This window comes from Paramisgurnus dabryanus, chromosome 8 (assembly GCF_030506205.2).
Source record: "Paramisgurnus dabryanus chromosome 8, PD_genome_1.1, whole genome shotgun sequence".
Taxonomy (NCBI): domain Eukaryota; kingdom Metazoa; phylum Chordata; class Actinopteri; order Cypriniformes; family Cobitidae; genus Paramisgurnus; species Paramisgurnus dabryanus.
Window position 1 is genome coordinate 32584589 of NC_133344.1, and position 14507 is coordinate 32599095.

Here is a 14507-nt window from a genome sequence, read left to right on the forward strand (position 1 = left end):
GACATAGACCACGAGATGGCGCATTCAGGCTTGTTAGGTTTCAAACACATGCTGATTTTGAAACATGCTGGTTTCTGAAGTGCAAAGCTTTATAGACATTAAATTGTGATTATAAGATTATACAAAATTATATATATATATATATATATATATATATTAGGGATGCACCGATACAGATTTAAACAGACACCTTCTGGCCGATACCGATACCGATATTAAACACTTTGTATACACTATTTTACAGCTGGTCTATAAGCTAGTTTATTTCTGCATCAAATTATTTTTACTGAACATGGATTGGATCTAATTAACATTCAACTGACCAACATAATAAGAGAGGCACAAATTAAGCTAAAACAAATATAATAAGACAGCATGACAACCTTAAAAGGTGGTTTTTGCTATCCAGCATTTATTTTATTAACAACATTAACTAATTTTTTACATATAATGGATTTCTTTATGCAGTTAATTAATAAACAATCGGTATTGGCCTTTCTCGTGCTATTGCCGATATGCCGATGGTTCAAAATTCATCAAAAATCGGCCGATAAATATCGGCGGCCGATACATCGGTGCATCACTAATATATATATATATATATATTAGTGAGGCTGAACACGACTAGTGTTCAGCCTTACAATCTTTTAAATACACTATATATATATATATATATATATATATATATATATATATATATATATATATATATATATATATATATATATATATATATATATATATATATATATAGTGTATTTAAAAGATTGTAAGGCTGAACACTAGTCGTCTTATAGCATTTCAGATTATTTTCAATGCTTGTGATAAATTAATGTATAAAGGTATAAATATTACCTGTATGCACAATAAATGAAAAGTGCTGTTTGAAGTAGTTTTAGATGGCATACGGTATGTAGCTTTTAGCGGAAATAGTAATACCCCACAAATCCTTTACTATATCACGTCCAAAATAGCGCTGTTTTCTTGTCTGTCTCTTTAAATGCAAATGAGCTACTGCTTGTCACTCCCTTACTAAAAAAGACAATGAGCACTTTCAGTTATAATAGATCTGATGCCTGTGAATACATTCTGAAACAATTGTATCTCACTATTGAGATATGGCAGACAACGTAAAACTCACTGAGGGTGGAAACTATGGTAATGCAGGACTGTCAGTCAGTGGCCATGGGCGGAGCTTTATCAGTGTGATGTCACATTGAGTGCATTTACATGCACAGTCTTAAGCTGATTATGCTTAATAAACTGATAACGTGGATCATGTACATGCGTAAAACAGTTTTCTTTTATCTGGTAAAGCCCATAAACGGCATGAGCAAAAAACGATTGGCACGGGTAGTTTTTGCTCATTACCCCAAATTCGCATTGCACACGTTATTATGGCTTTTTCGCAGTTTTGTTCATGTGCGCATGTCTCCACGTGTGAAAAACAAATATCACACACGGAAGCAAGTGCAAAGTAACACACAGTCTCTGCTCGACTAAGGCAGTTGGCAGAGAAACTGAAAAAATTAAAGTTCATGTTACATTTATAGATTCTGCAGGCATGAGAAGAGATACAACAGTATAGCTTAAGACAAATTTCCCATCTGCTTTTTGAATGACTATGTAATATAGGCGTTGACCAGTGTTGGGGGTAACACATTTCAAGTAACGTGCATTACGTAATAATATTACTTTTCTGAAGTAACGAGTAAAGTAACGCATTAATTTATAAATGTATACCTAAATATTTGAGTTACTTTTTAAAAAAAATAATGTGAGTTACGTACTTTTCAGTTTAATTAATTCAATTTAAAAATAAAATAATATACTGAATTAAACTGAATATATTAAGATAGAATTATGCACTTTATGCGCCTGAGCGGGAACAGTTTGAGTCAGAAACGGAGATGGCAGGCCAGAGCTTGACATTATTGCGATCATAAAAAATACCTGCAAGGCCTGAAAGAGATCAAGCCTTAGCCAAGTAAGAAAAAGTAACGCAAAAGTAAGCAAGCATTACTTTCAATGAAAAATAATTAAGTAACGCAATTAGTTACTTTTTTTGGGGAGTAACTTAATATTGTAATGCATTACTTTTAAAAGTAACTTTCCCCAACACTACACTGTAAAAAATAAGTTGCTGCCTTAAAATTTTTTGTTGAATCAACTCAGATTTACAAGTAATTTCAACTTACTATTATTTTTCTTGACTAGAGATGAGTTGTTATAGCTACATGTGAGTTGTTATAACTTATAAAATTAAGTTGACTTTTCTCAACTATATTTTATAAGTTGTGACAACTCATCTCTGTTGACATGACTTGTAAATCTGAGTTGATTTAACAAAAAATTTTAAGGCAGCAAAGAATTTTTTACAGTGTAGCGTTGACATCACTGCCTGTGAGAAACCTGACAAATCTCCAAATCCAGTGTAAATGCAGTTTTCTGCATAGCCGGTTTATTGATAGGTATCGGTTTATTCTGTGCATGTAAACACGCTCACTAATTATAATGCGTTGGTTTAATGGGGATTAAAAAAGAAGGGGTGGTTGTGTTCACACACTGCTAACACACATTTATGTCAAAACACCTTGTAAAATGGATTTTGCACAGGTGCCATTTAACTAACTAAACCTCAGGATGGTGTAAAACTTTTACGAGACAACTACTTTAATGATCAAGTTCAAACAGGCTTTTTTTAAACAGTATATGGCATACATCATTTTACAGAGCTCATAGGTCCCAAGTGAAATCCAGGTGTGCCTGAAAAACTTTAAACAAACTCTGTTTCATCATAAGAATAAGTCCAAGCAAAACTTGATATACCGTACTCAAATTTTATTTCGCAGTCAGTGTGGAGTACATTCAATGGTTCTCTTATAAGTTCTTTGGCTCCATTGATGACATCATCACACAACCACTTATGACACAATCACCCCAAAAACTTTCACACAGACATATACGCATCACTAGGGTGGACACAACAGCCACCTGGAATGATAAACCTTTACCGCACTTTACATACTTCACGCTTATTATACACATTTAAAAGACATGTTACGTAAGGAGTGATTTGATACCATACATCTTGAGAACTAACTTAATAAAATGGAAATGTGAGGAGACTTCTGATTAGTGCACCAAACCTCATACAAGTATGTCAGGAAATTATCAAAAAAAGAAATATTTTCAGCTTTGGTCTATTTTAACCACTCACTGATCAATTGCATGACAATCTGTTATGAACGAATAAAACCGGGGTTCTCATCTGTGTTTTTTTAAACATGTTAAAAGTGACGAAACATTTGGTCAACATACACAATAAAAACACTGGCAACTTCTAACCCCGGTGGCCCACACTTTGCTTCAGCTGGTGTTTATAGATTACACTTTTACAAAGCATTTCTGTACAAAAAGTAGAATAAGTAATCCAGTCCGGTTAAACAGTCACCCAGTAAAAGTTGTTCACAGAACATATTCTACAAGTTTTCTCCTCATAAAATGAACTATCCTCAAAAGACATATTTGTGCTCCTCTACTATAACATACACACGCAAAAAAAGTCAAAAACCAAAAGAAAAATGCTGTATACTTCATTAAAACAAAAATATATGCAACAGTATGATTTTATCACATGAATTCATTAAGCCAACATTAAAAACACATTTTAAAACCTTAAATGCTTAAGACAAACTTAAACTTGGTGTATGCAAAACCAGTCAGTTGTGGGAAACATTTTCTGCCAAATCATACTTTATATATACAACATGACTCCCGATCCCAGCCAGACTTCATGCACTAATCTCTCTTAAAATGGATAATTTGGGTATCTTTGTTTGCATTGCAGTTGCTTATCACCAAGCAGACCAGTGCATGGTGTACTCTGTCACCTCTCCACAAGCTTATCCATCAGCCTTGAAACTTTGCACATGACCCATATATTATTATTATAACGCTTGCTTTATGCATTTGACCTTCCAGTTCAACACAAAACTGCAATCTGTATGCAAATACACAGGAGGAGCGAATGATCTGAAGGTATTAGTGCCTGCCAGATGGACCGAGGTTGTGAGTTTTAAAGGAAGTCAGAGGTTTAAGTGAACGAGGTATCACGCTACCCGGAAACGTATTTGGTTTGTTGAAGGAGCTCTTTGGGCATAAGCTTAAAATCTATAACTTCAATCATAAATATAAGGGCTTTTAAATAAAAAGGAGTTTTATAAAAAAAAAAGTTAAAACAGCTTAGGAGTGACAAGACAGAACAAAACAGCATCTACCAGCATCTAATAAATAATCGTTCAAGCATTTTTCCAAGATCCAACTCTTTGCACATTTGGCAAACTCCTGTTAAAAAGAATTGGACATAGAGGAGGGTCAAAAGGTTTTAGTCTTGTCCTAATCTAGTCCTGCATTACTCCCATGGCCTCTTCTGTAGATGTAGATGCGGGAGATCGAGCAGACAAGGAAAGTTTGTGTGTAAATACTGTGCAAGTTTACATGACCGACTCCTTTTCACCGTTTTCCCTTCTCCCCATCAGCGGAGAACTTTCTTGCTTTTCTTCCTCCACTTGCACATGTTTAAGCTCCACCTCATTTTTACTGGCTGTTCGATCCACGAAATACTGCAGGAGACCTGCTCCGAACGCGTCCCCTTCAACGTTGAGCACAGTACAGGTGCGGTCACTAGATGAGAAGAAAAATTTGTGTCAAAAGCGTTTCATTTCTTAAGTCATTGACAAAAAACCAATCCAAATTAGTTACTCACACAAGCCAGTCTACAGCCAGGATGAGGGAAAGATCGTTGGTGGGAAGTCCCACTGATTCCAAAATGATGGCGAGTGTCAGCACTCCTCCAGCTGGGATACCAGCAGCTCCCACACTGGACGCTGTGGCGGTCACTCTGCAAAAAAATTGAAAATGTTGAAGAACAAATGGGGAACACATTTATTTCAACCAGTCACAGCAAAGTGTGTAATGGCGGCAGACAACCAATGAACTTACAGTATGGTGATGACCTGGACAAAGTTTAGCGGCATTGCGTTAAGCTGAGCGATGAAGACCGCAGCTACGCACTGGAAGCAGGCGGCTCCGTCCATGTTAACAGTGGCTCCGATGGGCAAGATGAAGCGGCTGATGTGTTTGGACACGCCATTGTTCTCCTCCACACATTTCATCATGAGGGGTAGCGTGGCAGAACTAAACAAAAAAGCGTACGGTCCATGACATTAGATAAAATAAGGTGATCAAACTGTCTTTGACAGTAACAGAATTGACACTTTGAATCTTTATATTTTGGTAAGCGATTCTTGATCGTAACCGACTAACAAACTGCTTATATTTACCTAGAGGAGGTTCCAAATGCAGTGGCCAGAGCCGTAAGCAAGCCCAGCAGGAACGTGTAAGGATTCTTCCGTGTGATCACGAAATAAATCAACGGAAGAACAAGCAACCCGTGGATGGCGTGACCGATCACACAGCAGGCGATGTACTTGCCCAGGCTGGCAAACAGCATCCCGACATCCTCCATTTCCACAATCTTTCCTGCAACCAGGAACATGATACCCAGTGGTGCATACCTTAATGATGGGAATGAAGAATGAGGAGATGAGAATGGCTTGTGAGGTATGGAAACGCAAAGAACTAAATGATGACCGAATGCGATGAATATGAATTTCCATACCACATGATCCAGGACACCAACACCATGGTTGCCTCATTAAAAGAGTTGAAGAACTTAATAAGGATCTCGCCTTCCTCTCCGAGTTTCCGCAGGGCCACCCCGAACACCATGGCGAACACGATGAGTCCCAAGATGTTCATCCCATCCACATCTTTGCCACTTGGAACCTATAAACAGAGAGACAATGAATTAATCATCCGTATTTACAGACTGCTAGAATAAAAAAAAAAGTTATTTAAAGTAAACTAAAGTAAATTTGGGTTTTGTACCTTTTCCAAAGAGAAGTTGGTCGAGTTTGTGTCGTTCTTCACTAATTTGTACCCAGTGGTATACTGTGATGGAGAAGAAATGTCATGAGAGATCACGTCTAACAGACACCATTCAATCAAATCTTAAAATATCAAACAACACTTACTGACTGAAAGGCAGCAGCGACCAAGTTAGATGGGAAGATGTTTCTGAAATAAACAATAGGATAAAGGATAAATGCACCTGCTATATTCTTAAAAAAAACATATGACATTGTGGCAGTAAAATAACACATTTAGCCTTATATTCCTTCATTAATGCAAGTATGTAAGCACACTTTTGATATGACATCTGCCATGATAAACTATTTGCTGTTTGCATTATTTTTGCCACAATTTGCACAATGAGAAGATAAATAAATTACATTTTTGCACTTGCAGGGCTCAAAATTGCAACCATTTTGGTCACATATGCTCCTGAAATTAAATTGGCGCCACCTCAGTATATATTTCGAAGCATTTGTGCGAGTCCAACTGATTGTTGTGGTGCGACCTGTTTTAATTTCTTTACAGAAAAATTAAACAATTTAACTTTACACGAATGACTCCGTTTCGTGTTTTTAGCAGACAAATACATGAAGTTCATATTCAGAGGCTGAGTTAAAAATAAACGTTCGTTAAACGTAATGAAGTTGACATAAATATTTTAACTATTGTATAGCAAAATCTACTTTTAAAATAATTAAAATAATGGTTTTAAATTACTTTTATTTCTTAAATAATATAAATAAATAACCGCAAAATATTTGTACGTTAGTTTTTAATTTAAACAAAGTTTTGTAATGCAGCACTGTGACAAAAATACAAATGTAATGTTTTGATGAAAATTAATAGATTTTTTTTGTATTTTAGTTTGATTGCTCTAATTGTGGTGCTCCTATAATTTTCAATGGATGCTCCTAAATTTTTGCTGGTGCTCCTAATTTTTTAATATGAAAGCACCAGTGCTACCTACTAAAAAAGTTAATTTCGAGCCCTGCATTTGGCAGACACTTTTATGCAAAGCGATTTAAGCCAGGAGTAGTCGAACATTTGGCGCATGCGCATTGCCACAAAATGCAACGAACCTTCTGGGCTACTACATTCTCCTATACGTGCATACATGACCTACTACGCATTCAAATTACATGCGTTTAAAAAAATACAGCAGTGTGTTCAGTGTGCGAACCCTCGCATTTGTGTAAAAACGGCACTATACTTCTAGCTGGGTTCACATTTTGCATCTAAAACCGTGCAGAAAATGTGACCGGACCCCTTCCTCCTTCTTTCCAATCAGGGCTCCAGACTGCCCTCAAATGGTGGCATTTTGCCACCAAAATTTGAGAGTGTGCCACTGAATTTTACATCCAGTCGCACATGTGCGACCAGAAAATTGACATTTTTTTCTCATGTGACAGTGAATTTGAAACAGCATATTGTACTTTCTTCATCTGTCATCAAAGTATGTATTAGTAATACAGTGTAAATTTGTAGAAATGTGATTTAGATAGCATGTTGAAATGTTAAATTGTTTGGTTGCGCCCCTAAAATTTTCAGTTGGGGGCCACTATGCTCCTAGTGAAAAAAGTTAGTCTGGAGCCCTGCCAATGCAGCATTATAAAAAAATTAAGTATTTTTAACTTGCTGTGGCACCTTAGAAAAAGAAGCGCACGTTCGAGATAAATGCGCTTGTGCTTGTCTACATTCAAAAAATAAAGTTTTTTGAGCACGCAAAAAAAACGTGAAATGTGAACCGCCCTTTACAGTGCATTACAAGGAATCATTTTTATCAGTATGTGTGTTCCCAGGGTTTGAATCCATGATGTTTTGCACTACCACCAAGCTATACGTGAGCACAATACTACATTAACATTATTATTGAGATGATTATGTATCAAAATTGTTATATACTGCGATACACTTAAGGTCACGCCACCCTTCCCTTCCCCCAGCCCTATAGCGCCTCACTGCAGGGGTTGGATTCAGATCCAGGGGCGGAGCTGGATCCAGAGATCTCTTACCACTGCATTTTGATTGGTCGGCAGTTCTACCACAAAACACGTCATACACGTGTTGTTGCGTTACCATTTCCACATTGAGTCGTAACTAAATTAAGTTATTCTTTTGACAGAAAAACAATAAAAGTAGTGCCTTTAAGGTGAAATGTAAGTGTTTTTGCTATGTTTTGAAGTAAAACATTTCGGGCACTACGAGTAATCTTACCACATGCAGTTTAATACCTATGAAATGTATAGAGTATAAATACGCATAATTATTAACATAGATATGGCAAGTTATTTAGAAATTAATAAATTGAATGTTTATCTTATAGGGACTTTGAACTTGTTTTAACGCGTCTTTGCTTACAGCCATTAGGAAACAGGTTTCGTAAACATGGTTTATGTTTGTTTTTTTAAATGTGCTAATAAAATATATCAAACAAATTTGTGTTTTATGTGTAATAATTGCAATAGTACACTAACTGTGATCATTAATACTTACTAAATTATGAATCATTCTCGACTATATTATTAATCAAACGTACACTTAAACTGATAAGAGCAAACGTTGGCGACCACAGGATGCAATTGCAACAACGCAAATATACTGGTTCATTTGGTGGAACAAAGTATATAAAGTGGGAGGAGTTGGATCTACATCAAACGCCGCCCCCTGGACGTCGTGTTCTGAAGTGAGGACCATCTCTACATATCCCCTGCAAGGAACGGGTCGGGCACTAGGACCTGTCTGGTGAATGGATTAATGAAAATCACAGATGTGTATATAGGAATATTCCAGCATCCCTGACCTTTATATCCTTTGTATAAAACAGAGGAAATCTCCAATCTAATGCAATGATAATCCTGATGTGCTCCCTCTTCCAAGGACATCAGAGCCTGACATTTCCAAAAAAATAAGCTACCAATCAAATCAAGTCTGGAATTTGTTGCTCGCAGGGACCTTTCAAATAAAATGCTTTCATCTGCTGAAAGCAAAGCCTAGAAAGTCTATGGAGATGACGGTTATTACAAGATTATACCGGCAAAGCAAGACCAGACTGGATCTTCTGACAGGACAGATCTCTGCTATGCAACAGGCAGGGTCCGAGCAGGTTGCTGCCAAGAACTTAGATGCCAAGGGCATCTATTTCCCTCCTCAAATTTTCCTTCGTCTGAACATTTAGAAAGGAAATAGCTGCACCCAAGATCATTCCAAGATGCTTTAAACAACGTCAACGCCACACCAAAAGGGTGTCTGGGGTACATGCTTGCTATGTAACTTACAATACAACACTGGAAAAACCAGTTCACCACAATGAACCTTTGGTTAAAGGGCGCATACAGTGATGTCACAACTGCATTGAAATTGCAGTGCACTGGATCTTCTTGGTCCAGCAGTTGTTATTTGGTTAGTATTTATAAACTCTGTGACTCATTACATTCCATGTAAGTCTATGAGGCGTTCTGGAAGTTCCTGTTCTCCATGACCGTGACATTTAAAGAAATAGTTCACCAAAATATATACAATTCGCTCATATTTTACACATCCCCATATTATCCCAGATATATATGACTTCTGTTTGTAAGCTAAACACGAATATTTTTATTTTAAATACCATGTTAACTTTCACGGGAGTAAACATGTCAAAGCCATGAAAAACACATCCATCCATGAAGTAATAAAAATGACACCCCGCCATTTTTACATTTGTCACACAGATGTGTTTGTTTACAATTCAGTTTCACTAAATAAGCTCAAAATATGAACATTTTCTCACAAACGTAATATTTATTTTTAAACATCATTACTTTTTGGAGTTGGATCTCCTACTTAGAAGAAAACATGACAGAATTTTAATATAAAATTATTTGTTTGTGCTTATCTGAAGAAGGAAGTCATATACATAAAGGAATAGCATGAGGAAAAGTAAATGCGAGGGAATTTTTATTTTCCGGAAAACTTATGCCTTAACAGCGAGACACGTCTAACCAGGAATGCAGGTATTTAATTGGAGTTTAGACAGACGTGGCGCATCACACACCCGGAAAAGCATTCTTTAAAGTCTTTTCTTTCATACGGTTTGTTGACATACAATAACTGTTATGGTAAAAGTTCCTACAAAAGACTTAATCACACTGTATCTGCAAAAAGGTAATGTGTCCTGTAGTAAAATATGGTTAACCCAAACTGACTTTCTACACATTAAAAGTTAATTATAGCAGAATGGCCAATCAATTGTCCATCAGAAGAGCAAGCACAAACGAACAACTCCACTAAATTAAGAAGGCTCCACAACAGTCTTTGTGGTTTTAATGGTGACGAAGATAAAGAATGACCCATTGAGATGACCCTGTGACGGGTGACAAAACAACATTAGCGGCCCAATGAACCCTAGATCTATTGTGCAGCATGCACGTATGTCAGCATGAGTGTGCACGTGTGCTCCGCCCTCATTATGGAAACAACGTACAGCCTCATAAACTTACCATAGAGACGTAACAAAAAAAGTGTCTAAGTTTGCCTTTCAAGGAAAGGTGCGCTAAAGGCACACTGCAAAAAATTCTTTTTTCAAGAAAAAAATTCTTAGTGTTTTTGTCTTGTTTTCTGAAAAAAAAAATATCTAAAAATTCTTGAATTAAGATGCTTTTTCTTGATGTGCAAAACGACCCAAGAAAATAAGTCTAGTTTTTAGACCAAAAATATCAAATTGAAGTGATTTTGTGCATAAAACAAGCAAAAAAAATCTGCCAATGGGGTAAGCAAAGTTTTCTTGAATTTAGTGTTTAAGAAAAATTTTCAAGATTTTTTTGCAGATTTTTTTGCTTGTTTTATGCACAAAATCACTTCAATTTGATATTTTTGGTCTAAAAACTAGACATATTTTCTTGGGTCATTTTGCACATCAAGAAAAAGCATCTTTAGATATTTTTACTGAAAACAAGACCAAAATACTAAGATTTTTTTTTCTTGAATATCATTTTTTGCAGTGCAAACTCGCACATATGAAAATGATTTTTTATTGCCTTTGAATTGTGATCTGTAACCTGGAAAACTAGTCATAAATTACATCAAATACTTTAAAGGGATAGTTGACCCAAAAATGAAAATTCATCATTTACTTACTCTTATTTGGTTGCAAACCTGTATAAATAAAAACCTAAATCTACTGAACACAGAGCAAGATATTTTGAAGAATGTTTGTAACCAAACCGTTCATGAGCCCCATTCACTTTCATAGTATTATTTTATATATATATATATATATATATATATGTGAATGGGGCTCAACATGAACGGTTTGGTTACAAACATACATGAAAATATCTTTATTCGTGTTCATCAGAACAAAAAAATGATGTATACAGGTCTGTAACAACATAGGCGTGAGAAAATGATGACAGAATATTCATTTTTGGGTGACTTTATTGACCTTTTAAGCTGATAATGATAAAATGATATTTCTATACATTTACAAGCTCGCCATGACTATGTAGAATGAGGTGATGTTTGCTATCTGTCAGTCATAGTATTTGTTCATAGTGTTTTGAGGGTATATGAGGACAGGACACAATGTCCTTCTGGTGAAATGTAATGGCTTTTAATGGGATAAATTCCAAAACCCATCCCATGGAACTTCCTGAGTAGAAGAGATACTTTCTCTGTTTATAAGAACTGAATCAATCACATTCCCATGATCCATCAGACAGGCGCACTAACTGCATCCTCTTCCGAGAGGATTAACTACGTCAACACGCCACGCGCAACTGATGCAACAGAGGTCTCAGTTTACAGCAAGCGCGGGTCAACGTCACGTCGACTTTCGTGTCGTCATTTTCCGCGTTCGTTTACCCAGCACCCGGTGTTTAAACAACTACTAACCATAAAGATAACACGACAATAACATAATGCTGCTGAAGGAATGTATTTTTAATCAAAACAGTAGTAGTTTATATTTATTTTACTTTATATATATTTTTTATATTAAATATGGGACCATATGGCAATTTTACTCCTGACTATTTCGTCACTAGCGCAGACATAAATGTTACTTTTTATATAGATTACAGACACCTTTTAACTACTTTAACGGAAAAAAATAACAAATGTAGCTACCCATTGTTGATAATCTTAATATTCCTGTTTGGCAGAGTGCTACAAAGTTAAGACTGTACACCATTCACAAATCATTATGTTATAAATACTCGTTGGTTTAAACTAAACTTGATACATTAAAGGGTTTGCGAGTGTACGAATAAGAAATCGTGAACACGTGTTCAATGGATAGTTTTGCGCGCCCCATAAGTCACGTTGCCGACTTACCTTATCAAGTCTAAAAACGAGTCGATGACTTCTTTGGCCTCAGGCACAGCGCTTTCGTCCAGTGTGTTTGGTTTAGATATGCTCTTCCCATCACTGGTTGCCCCGGGTTGGATGATTAAAGCCATAATAACGCCGATGGCAGAGGCGAGTAGCGTGGTGACCAGGAAGAAAAGCATTGCCCAGCCGCCAAGCTTACCCAGGGCTTTAGGGTCAATGCTGGCAGCCCCTGACACCAGACTGCAGACCACCAGAGGAATGATGATCATTTTGAGCATACGGATCAACAATTCACCCGGGAAACCGAAGTAGATGATCTGCGTCCGGCTCAGGTCGGCGCTCCGTACGCCCAGTCCGATGAAGACCCCCACAATGACAGCTGCCACTGTCAGGATAACCAGCAGATTGGCCATAGCGATACGTTTGAGCCTCTGCCCCGTCGTCTCCGGCTCTTTCTGATTGCTGGTCGAGTTGTCCTGGTGCGCTTCACCGTTGGAAGTCTTTCCATCCATTGAGATCACTTCTTCTGCCATTGCGCGATCAGATGAGTGTTTTCCGTCCGTAAGGACTCCTGAGGTTACAGTGTTGTAAAGTTTTATAAATCTTTGGTTTGTGCTGGGTGTCCGTGTTCTCTTTTGTGCCGGCAGCGTGGAAATGACTGTGTGTAAAAACGCGCTGCTAAGTAGCCTTGTGGAAGGAATTGTCGACGTAATGGCGAGTGGGCGGAGTATTTATGCAAACGAGGGTGTCATAGGTACTGAATTTGAGCCTGTTTGGCTTGAAGCATCCCCTGAGTGTACACCCACTCACAATTTTTGCCCAATTTAATATTTAAGAGCTTGTTAAAGATGGAAAGATTTGTTATAAAATACAAGTCCCCCTTTAAAGTCTATTGAAGCCTCCTTTATGGGCGTGTTTGGTCAAAAAGGGACGAACCCAACCTGTTGGGTTATAATTAAACCTGTGCTTGGCTATTTCAAACCAAAATGTTGTGTTTTCAATCCATTGTTAGGTCAAATCTAAACATTTTCTGGGTTAATTTAACCCGACGGCTGGGTTTGTCATTTTGACCTAATGTTGGGATTGAAAATAACCCAGTATTTTTTATTAGTTTAAATGTAATTTTCAAAAAAAAAAAATAATAATAATGGCACAGTTGTCAACCTAAGAACCTTTTAAATGACAACATAGCATAACTAGATAGAAAAGTTCGTCGGAACAAACTTTATGTTGGCTTGAGAAAGCCTAGTCTGAGAGTAGAGTTTGACAACTTAGCATGAAGCTATCATGATTTAAGATAAAGCTAGCATGATTTAACATGAAGCGAACATGATTTAGCATGAAGCTAGCATGATTTAGCATGAAGCTAGCATGAAGCTAGCATAATTTAACATGAGGCTAGCATGATGATAGCATGATTAGCATAAAGCTAGCATGATGCTAGCATGATTAGCATGAAGCTAGTATGATGCTAGCATGATTAGCATGATGCTAGCATGATTAGCATGAAGCTAGCATGATGCTAGCATGATTAGCATGATGCTAACATGATTAGCATGAAGCTAGCATGATTAGCATGAAGCTAGCATGATTAGCATGAAGCTAGCATGATGTTAACATGATTAGCATGAAGCTAGTATGATTAGCATGAAGCTAGCATGATGCTAGCATGATTAGCATGAAGCTAGCATGAAGTTAGCATGATTAGCATGAAGCTAGCATGATGCTAGCATGATTAGCATGAAGCTAGCATGAAGTTAGCATGATTAGCATGAAGCTAGCATGAAGCTAGCATGATGCTAGCATGATTAGCCTGAAGCTAGCATGATGTTAGCATGATTAGCATGATGTTAGCATGATTAGCATGAAGCTAGCATGAAGATAGCATGATTAGCATGAAGCTAGCATGATGTTAGCATGAAGCTAGCATGATGTTAGCATGATTAGCATGAAGCTAGTATGATTAGCATGAAGCTAGCATGATGTTAGCATAATTAGCATGAAGCTAGCATGATGTTAGCATGATTAGCATGAAGCTAGCATGATGTTAGCATGATTAGCATGAAGTTAGCATGATGCTAGCATGATTAGCATGAAGCTAGCATGATGTTAGCATGATTAGCATGAAGCTAGTATGATTAGCATGAAGCTAGCATGATGTTAGCATAATTAGCATGAAGCTAGCATGATTAGCAGGAAGCTAGCATGAAGCTAACATT

General features: G+C 37.0%; 1 protein-coding gene across 1 annotated transcript; it reads right to left on the reverse strand.

Moving 5' to 3' along the window:
• Window positions 1-2826: 2826 nt before the first annotated feature.
• On the reverse strand, window positions 2827-13023 carry slc1a5 (solute carrier family 1 member 5). Its single transcript, XM_065281574.2, has 8 exons — window positions 12292-13023; window positions 6099-6141; window positions 5953-6015; window positions 5684-5850; window positions 5346-5579; window positions 5005-5199; window positions 4769-4903; window positions 2827-4686 (listed from the first exon to the last, which is right to left on the reverse strand). Exons 1-8 carry the CDS (start codon window positions 12819-12821, stop codon window positions 4497-4499), a joined length of 1557 nt encoding a protein of 518 aa, XP_065137646.1. The 5' UTR covers window positions 12822-13023; the 3' UTR covers window positions 2827-4496.
• Between the last annotated feature and the right edge of the window lie 1484 nt (window positions 13024-14507).